The 19,222-nt window shown below is 41.6% G+C and overlaps 1 protein-coding gene across 2 annotated transcripts in view; it reads left to right on the top strand.

The window, feature by feature from the left end:
* NWD2 (NACHT and WD repeat domain containing 2) overlaps positions 1-19,222 on the top strand; it is a 185,840-nt gene that overhangs the window by 79,999 nt on the left and 86,619 nt on the right. The window contains exon 3 of one of the 2 annotated variants that reach the window (XM_040486059.1): positions 12,881-12,997. In XM_040486059.1, the coding sequence (XP_040341993.1) occupies positions 12,881-12,997 (117 nt within the window). Of the gene's footprint in view, positions 1-12,880; positions 12,998-19,222 lie in introns of those variants that run through there. The other variant, XM_040486069.1, reaches the window with a different exon arrangement.

Raw genomic sequence — 19,222 nt, 5'->3', positions numbered from 1 at the left:
TGTTTCCTTAATTTTTTCATTTAAACTAAGATATTCATTCATTCATTCTTAGTATGCACTAAGAATATATAAATCTGCCCCGCCCAGCGCCCACTGTTACTCTGAACTGGGAGTAAGCCAGGTTAGGGCAGGAACCTCTAGAGGGGGTGCTTGACTCATGGGCACTTAGGACACCTCCATTTTGAAAGTGATTTTCGTGTGAGTCCAGCCACTCAACTCGGTATCATTCCTTAAGAATATCTTCTCTCCTGGGTGGCTCGGTCAGTTAAGCATCCGACTTAGGCTCAGGCCAGGATCTCACTGTTTACGAGTTCAAGCCCTGCCTCGGGGTCTCTGTTGTCAGCACAGAGCCTGCTTCAGATTCTCTGTTCCCCTCTCTCTCTGCCCCTCCCCCACTTGTGTGCATGCTTGTCAAAAATAAAATTAAAAAAAGAAAAAAAACTGATAACCAGCTTCTTCAGTGGCATCTAGTATTGATCTCACTTCATCCTATTCCCCAATGTTCATAAACCTGTTCCTTTTCTTCGCCTTTAACATCCAGTACACCCCGGGTGTTTTTAATCCTTAGACCCCCAGTAAGAGTGCTGTCTTCCCCCTAAGCTGGTGCCTCTGAGTGATCCCCATGTCCTCATATCTGGCTCTCTTCCCTCCAGAGTTACATGAAGATAAGTCTCTATTTTTGGAATGTTAATATATGTGAAATGGAAGCCATCCCTCTCCTTTTGTCCAGTTTCTCAATTGCTATTGTTTTCTAGTCTTCAAAACTTCAAGATCTTAGCTTCCAGCACATTCTTCACCTTTTATAACTGCCCCTATTCTTGTTGATTCACCTGCCACAGCATTTCTTAGAAATTCACCTTTTTCTTCCCATTTCACAAGGCTCTGTCTTTATTCAGCCTTCTGTTTCTTAGATGCTGAATGACTATGGCATTTTCCAATTCTCTCCCAGCACTGGACATTTTTTTTTTTTTAATTTTCTTTTTCAACGTTTATTTATTTTTTTTGGGACAGAGAGAGACAGAGCATGAACGGGGGAGGGGCAGAGAGAGAGGGAGACACAGAATGGGAAACAGGCTCCAGGCTCTGAGCCATCAGCCCAGAGCCCGACGTGGGGCTCGAACTCACGGACCGCGAGATCGTGACCTGGGTGAAGTCGGTCGCTTAACCGACTGCGCCACCCAGGCGCCCCTCCAGCACTGGACATTTTGTCTTCTGGTCCAGACTGTCCACAGCTGCTCAGATCATCTTCCTTAAACAGTATTTATCAGATTTAATTCATTGTAAGATGTTTCTTTTCACATTTTTACTTCTCAGAAATCAGAATTCATCTTACAAATAGCACATCCTGATGTAATTGGCAGTGCGTTTGTGTTTTTAGTGGAACATACAGTATTGGAGCAGCCTACAAGTCCTGATGTTTTGGATTCAGTAGAATACAGTGAATGATGTCGTTTATGGAGTGTAGTAGAAACAGCATGAATTTTTCTGTTAGAAAGACTAGGATTCAAATGCTGGGTCTGCAAATTACCAGTTCTGTGAGTCTGAACAAATTGCTTGATTTCTTTGACATTAGTTGACCGTTCTGTAAAATGAATGGGGGGTAGTGTTTATCTTCCCAGATTGTTTTGCGAAGGCACGAGATGACACGAAGACCCTGGCACGTGGAAGGCACTCTGCCAATGTTCATTTGTTACTGCCTCTCGCCTTTTTAAGTCTCTTCTCCTGATTAAGAACCCGGTGTAATGAAATGATTTATGTGCATTTTCTTTTGCCTTTCTAAGTACAGCAGGAGACTTCTGACCAGAGGCATCTATCTGTCTGAGGGGTGCTCAATGTCTGGTACAGAAGGAATACAAACGGGAAGAATGGTTAGGAAATACTGTGCCGCATACAAGAAAGACCAGAACCTTAAAGGTCAGGCTGTTGGCTTGAGAGAAGATTTTGCTAAATTCGTTTAATCCTTTAGCACATCGACCAGTACTGTAGGACTCTGAGCCTGGAGGTCTAAAGTGTAGAGAAAAGGGCCGAGTTTGTCCATAAGGCAGAACCAGAACCCTCCCCCTATAGCCTCCTGGAAAGTGATAGAAGGAGAGAGAAAGGCAGAGTCCGCATGTATACCTTTCCTTTCCTTGAGTTCTGCTTCAGAGAAGGGGCCATGGGTTAGATAAGTGAAAATGAGTGGGAAAATAGGTAGCACTAAGGGCACCTTGCCTGTGCTCTCTACTTGGGACTCTGGAAAGAGATGGCCAGACAGTAACCACCCTTCCCCGACCCCACCCCAACCCTGCAAACAGACCTGGGCTTGGCCACATCATGGCCGTGGCAGCAAGTGACGATCAGGCTTAACTTTCCCAGGCTGCTCTCAGTTATTGCGTGTCATATATTCTGAGTTAAGAGTCAGTGCTAGTCTCCACGACCGGAAGAGGTGGCTGCACAAAAGGCCATGGTGAAGAAACTGGATGGAGCATGGGCCCATGGCTTGGGGCAGCTCATCCACAGCAGGGGAAGCTGGCCTGGCTTGGCTGGAGAGCAACACGAGGCTCTGACCCAGCTGAGAGGGTAAGACCAGTCCCTGGGTGACGTGATGCTATCACCTGGGGGCCATGCCCAAGCACTCTCATGTTTTCCCTTCAGGATATGAGGTTACCTGGATATCATCTTAGGGAAAAGAAGCAGGGGAACAGGGAAGCCATGTCTTTTGAGAAACTCGGCATTTTGATCCAAGAGAGAATAAGCACCTAACAGAGTCCTGGAAAACATCAGTTTACACTAAGGTTTAAATTGGATAAAACTGAAAGTTCACGGTCTCATGCTAGCCAGAGGGTGGAGACTTGGACAGGAGGCACAAACTGGTCTTAGACAGAATTAAGAAGCTGCGCTCTCTGTATGTATCCGAGTTGTAGGCTGAGTGAAATCCCATGTGTCTTACACTACCTTCACCTTGCTAACGATTACCAAGTTGAGCAATCGCTTGGTCTCACACTGAAGGTCCATCCGCGGTTGCCCCCACCCACTCTTCCTCCGCCACAGCCCTCCTGCTCTGTCGAGCCCAGCCTCCTGCTCTATGCTGATTTTTTTCCTTGCAGCCGTCTGCCTGCTCACAAATCTCAAAATGTCTTTGCCTCCTGAGTTGCCAGAATACATCATTGGCTTTATAATTGACAGGCTGTGTTGTGATGCCCTTGGTTTTTTCTCCACATTGTCAACTGATGGACTTTTTCATTTCCTGTTAATCAAATGCGTGCTTCTTAAGTGAAATGTATATCCTCTTATGGAATCACAGGTTGTTTCACTCAGGCAAGCACTTCAATTTGTCTAGCTCACTTCACATTTCAGTTCTGCCCATCAGTGCCTGCACAGGTCTTACCAACTTGATATTCCGTAGAAGTATTATAAGTGTGTGACATCATCTTTCTCCCATCCATGAGCCCATTGGTTACAAGAGGGAAGGAAGATTAATGGAGATGAGAAAGAGAAGGAAAGCAGTATGTCATAACTGACCTTCATTGTTCTAGTGTGATTGTAAGTGTTGGCTCACCATTTCTGCAGCACGGAGCGGCTCTTCTGGAATTCTCCTGCCTGACTTCCCAAGACAGTATTCTTGTTCCTCCTTTACCTGGTGTGCACAGACCATCTTCTGCCTAATATTTCTCCTAAATATAGAGCAGTGGCACTGTGGGGAGCTCCAGAATTTACTGGAGGAGCTATATACTTTGCTGAACATTTAATTCTGCTAAATTGTGGCTGGCTGATTACCCCAACGCTGAAAATCACCCAAGAAGATTAGTCCTCCAGTAAGCAGAATGAGAGATCCTCATTTGCAGGTGACATTTACGTGTCCCAGTTGGGTACAATCACCGTGAAGCCTTTCTCAGATTCTTAACACAAGGCACCTATTTCTTCCTATCCTCATTTTTTATTTCTTATAGTAGAGAGAGGAGACCTTTTAACAAGACTGTGCCGTAGAAAGAGCACTCTTATTTAAGAGATCTGATTTGTCAATAATTAGTTGTAAACCATCGAAAAAGTAACTTCAGCTCAGTTTTCTTGTTTCTTCTACTTGATCTGTATTTTCTTTTGGCTCCCACAGTTAATTATGCTGTGACCTCATCATCTCTTTATGAACAGGCTGTCACATTTCTGTCTTTGGGGAGCTTCTATCTAGAAGTCCCTCTTCTCCGAAGAACAGCCTCCTGTACATTTAACCTTCAAGTCCAGACTTCCTCACTAATGTCTCACCCTCAAGTCCTCAGGGCAGATTTAGGTCATTGGTCCCATGGGCCTCATGTATTTATTCACAGACATTGACTGAGCTCTTGCTCTGCACGAGGCAGAGTTGTGGGTGCAGCAGATACCACAGTATTGAAAACGAACCTAGTCCCTGCCTTCGTGGAGTCGTGAACGGTGGTGACCAGAGAGATTCTGGCTGCAAAGGAAACACAGGGTGCCCTGGGAATGCACAGTGGGAGGCTTCCTCAAACTTTGAGGCCTCAGGACAGCTGCTGAGGAACTGATGTCTAAGCTGAATCCTGAAGGATGGGTAGATGCAGATGCCCACGTTGAAAAGAAGAAAAGTTCAGGCAGAAAAAACATATTTGCATAGGCAAGTTTGGAAAAGAACATTATGCTGTACTCACTGCCTACCAGGCACTTAACCTGAGTGCTGTGTGTACTTTAACGTGTTTAATCATTGCTGTGAGCCTGGCTGGTAAATTCCATCTTCTCCATTTTATTGCCTGGGGATGCTTAGAAATACAGAAGTAAATAACTGCTAGAGATCTCATAGCTAGTAAACCGCAGAGTCAGATTTGACCCAAGGCAGTTTGGCCCCAGTGTCCATGCTCTTCAATCATCGCACCAAAAAGCCTCTTATGTTCACATGTTCACAAAAATGTGTATGGCTAGGTACAGGTATGTAAATATAAACATCTATGTAAATGTATGTGTACATTTCAATATATATTTATACACTTGTACAAACACATGTGTGAAGGGCATATACATAACTAGAACATGAACAGTGAGGGGGGAACGTGATAGGAAATGAGGGTAGGGAGTTGGGTAGGGACTAGATCATGGAGGATCTCACAGAGCAAGTCAGGGATTCTAGATCCGATCTTCAGGCTGATAGGAAGCATGGGAAGTACCATAAAGTAAACAGCCCAGGTTCAAATCCCACCTCCATACTTGCGACCTCCGGGGCTTTGCACAGGTTACTTCTCTCTGCCTCAGCTTTTTCATTTACAGAAGAGAGACAATATTCTTGTCTGTCTCATAAGTTTAAGGAGTAAATAAGTTACTCTGTGTAGTATCTGGTAGAGTAGGAGGAAATCTTAGTTCTGGTGATCACATCTGCATTCTAAAAAGCTCCCTCTGCCCGCCATGTTGTGAATAGATTAGAAGGAGCAAGGATGAAGGTAACGCAGGGAGTTGGAGTAGCAAGACAGGCACAGGTGCACTCCGATGCGGTGCTTGCTGAAATCCCAGCGACGAGAACAGAGCCAACTTTGGGTCTTTCACTCGGACATCTGCTCTGTGGACCTGCCACCAAAGGAAGCCGGTCCCTGGTTGCTGCCTAGCTGCTGTTCCTTCATGGAGTGGGCTTCTCCAGCTTCTACTCCATGGCCATTGGCTTCGAGCTTGTGGTTCTTTTTTCTGCCTCCAACAACAACTGCTCCCTTCCCTCTGCCTCCACGTTCATTAGGCCTGAAAAGTCCAAGGTGCTGCCTTACTCCGTGGTTTAGTTTTCTTCACTGTCACATCATAATTGTTAGGGCTGTCCAGAGGCTAAATCTCCAAGACATAGAGGCCTCAGGTGTGAGCAGTTCGTCATCCTCATGAGGCTTTGGCTGAGGCATCACCCACCCTATGTCATACTCTTGGAGCCTTCTGGTGATTGTGTATGACCACTTGTCTCAGCCAGTCCTCCCTGGACTTGATTTAGCACCTGACTTTCCCAGAAAAGTCCCATCTTAGTCATGTCCCCATATATCTTTGTCCTATATGTCATGACCAAGAGAATAATTGCGAGGTGACCTAAAGTCAAGACTTGCTATAGTTCTAGTAAAAGGGTGGCGGTGGATGAGGCGGAGCTGAAGAGGGTTGTTTTTCTTCTATCCTATGCATCTTAGGGAAGTCATTCTAACCAGAGCGAGAATTACCATACCTGTAAACCGTACCTCCCCAGTTTCTGGCGAACCTAGTCTGAGGTTTAAGACTCCTCCCTGTTTACATTCTCCTGCAAGGTGAACATTCTAGTAACAAGACACAACTAAATCAAAATCAAATGAGTGCTGTATTGACCTTGGAGGTTATGTCCATATCACCATAATGTTGCCCTTGTTCAAAACTTTCTGACCTGCTGTGTGTTCTTTTGAATATTTTTAGTGGTGGCGGATTTTAATCCCTTTAAGGATAGGTCTGATTTTTTTTGAAAGAGCTTAAGGCCTTTTCAAAGCCATGTCTTACAATGTAAAGGCCAATAAGGCTTGGAAAATACCATTTTTAATAAAAACAAATCTAACAGTAGAGTGACGAGGTTTTTTCAATACAAAATAAGACAGTTCCTGCAGAGGAAATGCCCTGGGCAGTGGCAGAATCGTTGGCATGAACAGGTAGCCTCCCGTTATAATAACTTTGAGAAACAGCCTTCGTTTCAGTACTGTGTCTATTCGAAACTAAAATCGGCCGTACTGTCTCTGTAGTTACACTTTTGTCTTGCATTCAGGTAGCGTCATATGATAGCATGGGAAAATCGAGAAGGAATCTATTTTGGAAAATATTTCAATTCAAAGGCTGTTTCTGAAGAAATGATAGTGTGAAGCCATGGTAAATGCCAATTTGACCTTTTTTCTGGTAAATCATAAGGTTACGTTTGGTTTCTTACAGGCTGCTTTGTGTTTGCTGGGCAGTCTTGGTATTTAAATGGTTATGTCTGATTCGAGTGGCCAAATTTGTTAGGGCCTTTATTTGCTGGCTTTTTGTTTTCAGACCAATTCAGCACATTAGAATCATGATAAATTAGCTTTCCTAAGAATATTTTAAAGCAAGTTAGATGGCTTTAAGTACAAAAAGATAAAATCAAGTTACTTTCCTGAGTGTTTATATTTCATGATGAAATAAGTAAAGGCACATAAAATGTGCTGTCAACAAGTTAGTATTCCAATAAATAGTAAATTAGATTCAGTGTCTGCAGTGCTTGGGCATTAGGCTAAAAGCTAAACTAATTTTTGTAAGTATATAATAAATCTTGTCTTGTTGGGCACTTTGGATTCCAACCACTTTTTGCCAGTTATTGATCATGCGAATAGACGGCAGATTTGCCTGCCTAAAATGGTGTTTTGTGTTGCATAAGTTGGATGTTTCCTTTATTTATTTCCTCTCTGCCTTCATGGTTGCTTGATTTTATCTTTTTTCATCATTTTCTGCCCATAAAGACGTTTGAGAAAGAATAACTTAAGGGAGAAAAGCTGGAAGCAGGAGAACATTTAAACAAAGTGACCAAAGTAAGGAGACGTGGCATTAGACAGCCCTGGATGAGGGCCATGGTGGCCAAACTTGAAGAAAGTCAAAAGCAAAACTTACTACAAAAGACTTCCATTGGTGGCAGATAAATCATGTGTCCCTTAGGCTTCTATTTGAAAATATAAATGAAATCCTTGTTTTGACTCATACCCTGGTCATTTGTTCCACATATATTTATTTAGATTTTATTGTTGACTCTTAAAATCGTAGGCGCTTGATTTAAACATCTACTGTTGTTGCTCTCGGTTCTATTGTGAGTAGGAGACGGAAGACCTGTAGAAAATCACAGTACTAAATGGATGCACAAAGTGTCATTGAGATGACAACCACAAAATCGTCCCCCTTAAAGTGTGTGATTCAGTACTTTTTAGTATAGTCAAAGTTGTGTAAGTGTTACAATTTTACAACCTTGTCATCACCTCAAACAAAAGTCCTGTGCCCTTTAGCTGTCACTCTCAAATTTGCCTGTTCCCCTCCCTCCCTGCTCTAGCCAACCATTAAACTGTTTTTTGTCTCTGTAGATTTGCATGTGCTAGACATTTCATATACATGGAATCACATAGCGGATTCCTTTGTGACTGACTTTTTACTTAGAATAATGTTTTCAAGTCTCATCCATATTGTAGCATCAGTATTTCACTACGTTTTATTGCCAAATAATATTCCATTTACAGATATACCACATTATATTTCCACATTGATCGCTTGATGGACATTTGGACTGTTTCCACATTTTAGCTATTATGAATAATGTTGCTACGAATATCAGTTTTTGTGTGAACGTATGTTTTCATTTCTCTGGGAGAACTGCTCGATCGTGTGGTAACTCTGTGGCAGTTTGAGGAAGTGCCAGGCTCTTTTCCAAAGTGGCGGCACCATTTTACATTCCCACTAGCAACGTGTGACACTGCTCCACATTTTCATTAACACTTGTTGTTATCAGTCTTTTTAATGGCAGCCACCCTAGTGGGTGTGAGGCGTTATCTCATTGTGGTTTTGATTTGCGTTTCCCTGATGACTGATGATGTTGAGTATCTTTTCATGAGTATAGATTGCTGTGAATCTATAAATTCTGTGAAGAAACGTGTACTCAGATCTTTCGTCCATTTTTTATCAGCTTGTCATCTGATGGAGCTGTTGGAGTTCCTTATGTATTCTAACTGCAATTCCATTATCATATAGGGTCCTCTTTCTCTTTTTTTAATGTTTAATTTTGAGAGAGAGAGAGAGAGAGAGAGAGAGTGTGCACACGAGCAGGGGAGGGCAGAGAGAGAGAGGGAGAGAGAATCCCAAGAAGGCTGCATGCTGAGTGGAGCCCCACACAGGGCTCGATCCCACAACTGCAAGATCACGACCTGAGCCCATATCAAGAGTTGGACACTTCAAGGGGCGCCTGGGTGGCGCAGTCGGTTAAGCGTCCGACTTCAGCCAGGTCACGATCTCGCGGTCCGTGAGTTCGAGCCCCGCGTCAGGCTCTGGGCTGATGGCTCAGAGCCTGGAGCCTGTTTCCGATTCTGTGTCTCCCTCTCTCTCTGCCCCTCCCCCTTTCATGCTCTGTCTCTCTCTGTCCCAAAAATAAATAAACGTTGAAAGAGTTGGACACTTCACTGAGAGACCCATGTACCCCTCTTTTTACTTTCTTGACAGCATCTTTTGAAGCACAAAACTTTGATTTTGAGGAAGTCCAACTTCTCACCTTTTTTCTTTGGTTACTTGTACTTTGCTATCATATCTAAGAAACCATTGTCAAATCCCAGTTCACAAAAATATACTCCTGTGTTTTCTATAAAATTAGTTTTCATTCTTAATGTCTGTGATCTATTTCAAGTTAATTGTTGTATATGATGTGAGGTAGGGTGTCAAACTTCATTCTTTTGTATGTGGATCTCCAGTTGTCCCAGTACCTTTTGTTGAAAATATGATACATCCCTCATTGGATTATTTTGGCACCCATGTTGAAATCTGTTGACCAGAAGTGTGAGGATTTATTTTATTCCATTGAATATCCTTATGCCAGTATCACACTGTCTTAATTATTGCACCTTTGTAGTAAGTTTGAATCTGGAAGTGAGAATCCTCTAACTTTGTTCTTCCTTTACAAGTTGTTTTAGCTATTCTCGAATAGCTAAATAGCTCTTGAATAGCTAAATTGCTAATAGCTCTTGAATTCCCATATTCTGGGTTTTAGGATCAACATGTCAACTTCTGTAGGTAAGCCAGCTTGGGTTTTATAGTGATTGCTGTGAATCTAAATATTAATTTGGGGAGTATTGCCATCTTAAGTCTCCCAGTTCATTTACTTGGGATGTCTTCCAGTTTGTTCAGATCATCTTTCATTTCTTTCAGTCGTGTTTTATAATTTTGAGAGTGTAAATTTTACATTTCTTTTGTTAAATCTATCCCCTAAGTTTTTTATTCTTTCTGTTGCTGTTTTGTTTGCTCATTGCTGGTGTACAGAAGTACATTTGGTTTTTGTATGTTGATCTTGTATCCTACAACCTTGCTCAACTCGATGGTTCCAACACTTTTAGTGGTTTTCTTAGGATTTTAATATATAAGATTGTGTTATCTATGAATGAAGATAGATCTACTTCTTCCTTTCCTATCTGGTTGCATTTTATTTCCTTTTCTTGCCTAATTGCCCTGACTGGAACATCCAGGAAAGTGTTGAATAGAAGTGGTGAGAATGGATATCCTTCCCTTGTTCCTAATCTTAAGGGCAGAGTTTTCATTATTAAGTATGCTATTATTATATGCCATTTATTCGGGTTAAGGTAATTTCTATTCCTAGTTTTTTGTATGTTTTATCATAATGGGGTGTTAGGTTTTGTCAAATGTTTTTTCTGTATCTGTTAAGATTGATCATTTGATTTTTTTTCCCTTTATTCTATTGGTATAAAGTGCATCACCTTAGTTAATTTACTGGTGCTCAGCCAACTTTGCATTCCTGGGATAAATACCACCTAGTTGTATCGTGTAATACTTTTTACATGCTGCCAGATTAGGTTTTCAGGTGTTCTTGAATATATTTGAGTATTCTAGAATCTTCTCCTTTTGTTTTATATTCATGAGATACTGCCCTGTCATTTTCTTGTATGTTTGTCTGCCTTTAGTACAAGCATCACACTGGTCTCATAGAATAAGTTGGGAAGTGTTCTCTCTTCTAATTTTTGGAAGACTGTGAAGAATTGATAGAGTTCACAACAGTGCATCCATCTGAACCTATGCTTTTCTTTCAAATTCCTACTTAATCTCTTTTCACATTTCTATTCATATTTTCTGTTTTGTCTTGAGTCTGTCTGTGTGACTTGTCTCTCTCTAGGTATTTGTCCATTTAAGTAATCCAATTCATTGGCATATAGTTGTTCGTCGTATTCTCTAATAATCCTTTTTTTATTTCTATAAGGTCAGTAGTAATGCCTCTCTTTCACTTGTGATTTTGGTAATTTTGAGTATTTTTTTTAATGCAGCTAAAGTTTTGTTCCACTGTGTTCAGAGAACAAACTTTTGGTTTCACTGATTTTCTCTATTGGTTTAATATTTTCTTTAATAATTTTTTTCACTATATTTGTTACTCATAGTTATCTTAAGACCCATCTTCTCAGAATCTATGTATGATTTATACCAACTTAATTTCATTGAGCTAGCATACTTCTTTATAACTGTATTCCCTTTTTGGACTTTTTATATAGGTTACATATCCAATTATATTTTATATAATTTTATGTCATTTAAAGATGAGAGGAGAGCAGGTATATATTGATAGCATTTGTTATATCAACCTTTATGTTTACCATTTCTTTTTCTATTCATTTGTTCTAAATCAGACCTTTCCTCACATATGTCCAAACAGTGTCAGCCAAAAGGATGGAAAGCAGGCTCTCTGAATGACTGTTAATCTGTGCGTGGTACAACTAAGTGTCAGCATTCACATTGCAGATCTGTGTGTTTGACAAGTTATTGGTAGATGGCCAAAAATGTCTTGTTCTAATAATCTCAGTAACTTACAGTTATGCCAAATTAAAGTTTCTGTTATGGTGAAGTAGTCTGTATCTGTGCTTTCCAACATGAGAGTCGGTAGCCACATGTGGCTATTGAGTATTCAGACTGTCAGACTGAACTAATTTTAATTTATATTTAATTTTAAATAGCCAAAGTTATAGGTTCTCATACAGGACACCGAAGTTATCATCTCAGATGACTCCTTCCTTAATACTGTGATTAAACTTTGTAAGGTAGATTAAAGGGAAGAACCCCCAAAATATATGATAGTTTCATTTATCATAAAACAGAATATTTTTTAAGAAGTTGTTATATCTTTGTCAGCCATCTAAAAACTCATATGCACATAGACAAAGAACTGGTGCAGACACACCCATGCAGGGCCATGGCCAGGAGACGGGAGGTACGCGAGCCCTTGAGGTCCGCTTGGGGCACCATGGAGGACACACGCTCTGTGCCTGCGTCTCCGTGAATGCCGTACAAACAGCCAGTAAGGAGGGGAGGTTCTTTTTCTGCTTGTGGGAAACAAGAAAAAGGAAATCTTCAAAGCTACAATTGGAAACATTTACCTTATGTATGCAGAACATCAGTTGAGTAAAGGGAAGGAAACCCATAATGCTCTTCATAGATTTTTCAAAGAGTGTGCTTGCGGAAGTTTTCACAGACTCTCAGCATCTTCCCTCATACTCTTTGAAGTAAGGAAATAGAGGATCCTATTATCCTCACTTCTCATTAAGGCATACCGCCTTTCATTGTTTCCAATACATGTTTCTCAGACATATATTGATGAAAGGCAAACTGCTCTCAGATGAAACAGACATAAACAAAATGTCTATTCCCGTGGGATAAAGCATGATAAAAATAAATACATAAAACCTAAAAACACGTGTTAAGAAATGTAGATGTTTCCCTCTAGGTCAGTATATATTAATGCCCATTATGGTTTTCCCTTCTCATATTAAGATGCACAGCACCATTATACACTATTGTTTAATTGTCTCAATGTGGTTGCCATATCCCAGTTGCTTCCACACATGTTTTTGAACTCCTGTTACCATTTCACTATAAGGAAAAACTGGTTCCACAAAACCTCTGCTGACAGTTAACATTTCATACTTCTCTGGGCCTATGTCAACAGTATAATAAAGAACAAAAGACATTACAGTGTGCACACCTATCATGGGGTAAAACAGTATATCTGTTTGGATCTTAAATATAATTTTCCCTCTTAAGGGAAAACGTGCTGCAAAGAGGAAAGTTAAAAGTCACGTTAGCTTAACACTGTGAGTAAGAATAAAGGGAAATTAAGTTTTCCTGCAGGTAAACTAATGTTGCCTCGTCCATTGGTTCCCAGGTCATAGATCTCTACTGGGGCATCGATGAGGACGAGTGGGACAGCCCCGAGCTCCAGAAGACGCGCATGAAGCAGCTGGAGGAGTGTTTGAAAACTTCCGCAGGTCCATGTTTTGTTGTGGGTATAAAAACACTAATGCTTTATATTAAATTGTAGATGACTGTGAGAATTGTTGTTGGTTTGTGATTCTTAAGGGACTTTTAGTTATTTTGAATGAAGAACAAATCCTGGCTTTTCTCTACCTCTTGAAAAACTATAAACTGTCTCCTTGCCCTAAATGTGTGAGAACAAAACCTTCAGCTTCTCCATAAGCAGCACTGCAAATTCACGGTGAATAATTTGCAGTGGTAATCGAAGGGGTGACTTGGGTCTGACAGCAGTTTCCCCCACACCTTGTGATTAGCAGTAAGGATTACTGTGTCCGTGTACAGTAAGTAGCCCGATTTTCCTTACAGGGTATAATGTATTACATCAGTGTCTCCCTTTCTTGACACCGGAATTGTTGGCAGGTTGTTTTTTGTTTTGTTTTGTTTTGTTTTGTTTTTAACACACTGACTGAAACATTTATTAAAGTAAACCAATGTAGGACGTCAAATCCACCAATAGAAAGTGATGCCCTATGGGAGGAAAAAATTCTTCAGAGTGATTTTCAGCTAGATGCTCATTAAAGGCTACAAATGCACAGGTTTTTCAAGTGAGACATATTTTCCAAAGAATACATACTCTTCTATGTACACACAGTGGTAGTATGATATGCGGGTCACTCTCTGGCAGGTGATTGTGTCAAATCACTGCCTTAATTTAGCTTAAGAAAGAATTAGCTTATCCTGAATCCAGACAGATTTTAGCAATTGATATGGAAGTTACCCCTCTCAACACAGAGATGTTGAGGCTGATAGATGAATCTGAAACTAGTGAATGCTTCAAAGAAAATATCATACAGTTAAAAGCCTAGAGTTAGTGTGTCAGCAAGAGTTTTTAATATTTATTTGCATTTCTATTTATATTCAGTTCCACAAAGGATTAGGAAGACAGAGATGATATCAGATATCCAGCCACGCGATAGTGAAGTTCTTCCTGAGGATAATAAAGTGCATAAAGGTTCTACGGTATTTTTAGTATCAGTATATAAATTATTTACTTATTTGCCAACTACTTAATGCTTCTGTGCCAGGCCTTGCTCTTAGTGCTGGGGATATGGTGGGTTGACCCATATGAAATGGTTATTTTGTCTGCCACTTATGATTTAACCTTAGTTTTGAACTAAGAAGGTAAAACTCCCTGCCCTTAAGCAAAAACAATATAAAAACAGAGAGGGGGACAAAATAGAGGAGACTCTTAACTATAGAGCACAAACTAAGGGTTGCTGGAGGGGTTGTGGGTGTAGGGATGGGCTAAATAGGAAGGGACATTAAGGAAGACACTTGTTGGGATGAACACCAGGTGTTCGCAGAAGACTGATAAAACTAACCACTTTCAAAAGTTTTAATAATTATTGGGCACATACAAATAAAATAAAGAATAAATTGCCAAAATAAATCAGACAAAAAAACCCCAAAAAACTCCTTGCCCTTTCGAGAGCTTAATATTCTTAAGTGGGCCCAAAGGGAGAGGGTAGGCAAAAATGAAGAAAATAAGGAAAATAATAAGTGCTATGGAGAAGAATACAAAAAGGAAGGAGAAGAGGGAAGACCCATGAGGGGAGAGATTTGTTATTTTCGGTAGAGTGGTTGGAGACAGGCCTTACTGCTAAGGTGTGGGTAGTGCCTGTGAGGGGAGATAGGAGGAAGGACGGGAAACAACCAGGTATATTTCCAGAGCAGAGTGTTCCAGGGAAAGGACTTGGGACCATGCTTGGCATGTTCAGGGAACAGTATAAGCAAGAGGGGGGAGGACAGGATGATCTTGGGCTTGCTCATCTTGAAGTTGGCTGCAGAGATTTTGCTTCCAGTGACCTGAGAAGCCACAGAGTATTTTGAGAAGACTGAAGTGACCTAACCTCTCTTAAGGCCCACCACGGCTGCCAGGTGTAACATAGAGAGCAGAGCAGGGAGCCCCCTTAGAGCGCTAATGCAGGAAGCCAAACGAAAATACATGACTTAAGGGGTTGAAGAGTGGACATCTAACAACAGTGTCCTGTGGTCTGAACAGAACAAGACAGTCCTGAAAGCCATGTAAGATATCTGAAGATTTAGTAGGGGAAGAGGAATTAAGACCTTTTCCATGGGTCTTCAGAGGACAAAATTAGGACCGGCAGCTGGAAGGAACAAGAAGACAGGCTTCAGCTCCAGGTGAAGAAGTTGGAAGATACAGCACTCACTGGTTTGGGGCGGTCGCATATCCCTGGGCTCTGACATTTCATAGCTGCCTGACAGTGGAGGAATTTCTTTACTACCCTCAGCCTCAGAAATGGGGATGATGCTGATCCCCTCAGAAATGGGGATGATGCTGATAATAGTTCTCTGTCTCCTGGGGTCCCTCTGAGGATGAAATGACATTCCAGAGCACTTTGTAGTGTCTCATATCCGGAATCCGCAGTAAGTGTTGTATCACTGTTACCTCTCAAAACTGTCTAAAGATGAAATCATCCGGCCCAGAGTGCAATGAGTGCATCATTAAGAAAGTTGTCATCAAAGGAGAGGTAGGGGTGCTGTACAGGAGACTCCGTGGAAGACAAGTTAGACCAGGTTCCGTGATGCTTGGAAAGCCCAACTGGGGAGGTCCGCCCTGGGGAATCATGGTTGTTATGCTGTCCTGATTCAGCCTCAGAAAAGTCAGGAATGAGAGGGACATTCTCCACAACCCCCCCCCTTTTTTGTCTCCCTGTAGAGCATCATACCCAAACTACTAAAATTAGCCACAGCCATTAATTCTCACAATTTGCTGGTAGGGAAGTGAATAAAGACTGCCAGCTTCAGCAGGTTCTGAGAATAAAGGTTAAATGAGAGAACATAGGAACAGCTTCATTGAATGTAAACAAATGATTTATCCCTTCTCCTGTTCCATGTTGAAACTCAGGGGAACCAGGATGAAACCCTGTGGATACAGCCAGGATTACTCACCCCAGTGATCCTAAACCAGGCAAGACTTCTCTCCCTGCTTATAAGAAATATAGTACGTCTCTTATGGCCTTTCTTGTTGTAACTATGGTAACAGCAGGCGTGCATGTGTCGCCTTTGAGCTCCAGTTTCCTTGCCCAATGCTTCCTTGCGTTACTTCTAGAAGTCATCATGACCCCTGTGGCTTGCAGCCCATGACATATTATTCCCCCTAGTGCTAAAGTCTTTGGCAGGAAAATTCACTATTGCTGAATGACAAAGTTTGTGTATTTTCAAAGGCTTGACAAATACTAGCCTTATGTTAGATGCAGATAAATTCTGCAACCAAACAAAGCTCGTTTTAAGTACCCGGGGAACTGAGACCCAAAGGGAACTTGGACCTAAACGTTCTATGTGCTTGGCTCTTTCCAGCATCCTTTCCCAAAAGCAGTCCTTTGGGATATGGCCTGAGGTCGTACAGTCAAGAAGGCTAATCCTCCACACCTGTCTGTGCACATGTTTGATCACAGGATGGGATGGCATCAGGTGCCTACACACGTGTCCAGTTTCTCAGAGGATCCACTCAGGAGACCTGTCATACTGAGAATACATCATTTTCTTGTAGGAAAGCGCACACAGTGGGGAAAAAGCCACACTTTGTATTTCGCAACCTGAGTTAGAGCCCTGGTTCTGACAGAGCTGTTAACTAACCTCACCCTGCTTTAATTACCACATCCATAAAATGGGGAAATAACCGTGAACTACAGCAAACGTAGAACAAATATCAAAGGTTTGCTCTAGGAACCAAATGTGATAGTTCTTGATAAAGGGATGCACAACCATTAGTTATTATTAAAGTGGGATTTATTTTCAAGTGAGAATAAAACGCTTTTACCCGTAATGGACATTTATGCAATATTGGACATTTTTCCCTTTGAAAATGGTGATGATAGTCTAAATGTAGAAAAGCACTAAGACTCGATTCACACCATCAGATAATAGAGAGCAGATAATAGAGTCAAATGTTATAGGGGTTTTGAGTTCATTCTTAACAAACGTTGTAAAATGTAGAGTATATATTCATTTGCTGGATAGGAATTTGCTGGAATTTACTTAGACCTTGACCTGCTCCCAAGGAGGGGTGTTGACCAGGACCGCACTGTTTACAGGAAGACAGCTTACACCGGAGTCCAGAGTCCTCATCTTCAGAGTTGCCTCAGCCCCCACCAAGTGTGGGAAGCTTAGCAGAATCTTCCCCACAACTTGTCCCACCCACTTAGTCCAGAAAAACCTCTTATGAAGGGGGGGGGGGGGAATGCCCTTGAGGAGAGTTCCCGTATCCGTGGCCCTCTTCATGATGCGTGTTTATGGAGAGGAAGCATTTTCTTGTCATCCTTCCAAATTTGGAGTACCCCAAAAGAATTGCTTGTGACATTTCAGCATTGACCCTGGACCTTAGGTGAAGGCCTATGTCTTGGCCAAAGTTCATTAAAGCAACTGTTGGCTTGAGGAGCTGGGAGTTTGAGAAGCTTCCTTACAGGATTAGAAGAGCTTCCGCCAAGGGTGTCAGAGCTGTGGGAGATGCAGACAGCGTCTCGCTACATTCCCTCGGTCCAGAGTGGGTGATGTGGAGATTTACTGAGGGAGAGGCATTGGCAGTCTACCCTAGGGGATTCGAGCCAGGCCTGTGCAGCCAATACGGGCAGCTCCAGTTACCACGGACTGAGACAGGTAAGAGGTGATTCCATGACTTCACATTCAGAGGGCCATTCCCCGTATCTTAAGAGTCGGGACAAAGAGAATGCGGCGTGCTTTGTCAATTTCCAGAAGTCTCAGGGAGCCATAGTCCATATAGCATCCTCACTGGGGTACCAGACGTAAACAGACTTAATCTGTCAGCATTGGATAGAGAAGCATTCCAAAAGAACGGAACTACTGCCATCATTCTGACCTGAGCGTAAGTGGATGCACACCCATCTTCCACCCCACCCCACCCACCCCTACACACACACACACACACACACACACACACACACACACACACTACCATCACTGGCACCAGTGGTACTTGCAGAGAGCACTCTTGCCGACCACAGACGGCTCCTGGCAGCTGCACTTGAGACTATGCACAAAGTGGGAAGAAGGAAGCTCGGAAATAGACATTTTCAACTGGGCTAAATTTCAAAACAGAAATACGAAAACAGAAAGAAAGGGTTGGACCAAGAAATCGATCACTATTGAGCAATTTAAAGTTTTTCCACTAGGCAGAAGAATAAAGATGAGACAGAGCAAGGTCCATAGTTGTTACTGGTAAAAATGAAACCTTTCCATATTTGAACATCACAGAGGGACACTACTGAATGGAGCCTACAGCACACGGATCTGTTCCTTGTCACCTGCCCCCACTCTCCTCCAGCTGCCATGATGCTTCAGATTTGGGATCGTTTTGGTTTTTTAATAATTTTCAGTGAAGGAAAGCTATACAGTGAGAGTTCTGAAATCACTGAATTTGAAAGATGTGTTCTCACAACAGTTTAGCTTTGCAAACTATTTTATCCACATTCCGTTATATGATTGATTTACCGTTTTAGGTATACTAAATTAAATAGAAACATGAAAAAAGAATACAACTGCTTAGTCTCAGTTTGTACTTTAAAAAAATATGCAGGGGTTGTGTATGATTTAGTTCTCACATTTATATGTACAGGTTTACTAGTCAAAACATATGAAAAATAGAAAAATAGTCATTGATCAGAGCTGGAAAACATTTAATCAATCTAGATTTTTTTTTAAGTCCTTCCCTAAAAAAATTAAATAAAACTTAATCTGAAGCCTTAGATTTTCAACATGAAGTCTTATAGGGGCACCTGGGTGGCTCAGTTGGTTGAATGTCTGATTTTGGTTTCGGCTCAGGTCATGATCCCAGGGTCATGGGATTGAGCCCCGTGTGGGGCTCTGCACTGAGCGTGGAGCCTGCTTGAGCTCTGTTCTCTCTCTCTCCCTCACCCCTCTGCTCCTCACCCTGAATTGCATACTCCCTCTAGAAAAAAATTTTTAAGACATTTTTATAAAATTAAGTTTGTCCAGTTGAAACCAACTAGTTACTGTAGCTCTAGAATAGGTTCCAGTTGGGTTCCAATAAATTACCTGGTTATCACCCAAGTAATGATAGAATGAGAAAACACTGAAAATTATTGAAAAGGAAGCTAGTTATCTTGTTTATAGAATCCAAGAGATTCCTTTAGTTCATTTTTGCTAATATATATAGTTTAAGCACGGTTTCACAGTAAGAAGAATTACGGAC

Source organism: Herpailurus yagouaroundi, unplaced genomic scaffold (genome assembly GCF_014898765.1).
Source record: "Herpailurus yagouaroundi ecotype Mexico unplaced genomic scaffold, PumYag 28, whole genome shotgun sequence".
NCBI classification, from domain to species: Eukaryota; Metazoa; Chordata; class Mammalia; order Carnivora; family Felidae; genus Herpailurus; species Herpailurus yagouaroundi.
This window is presented reverse-complemented; position numbering and strand designations above follow the sequence as displayed.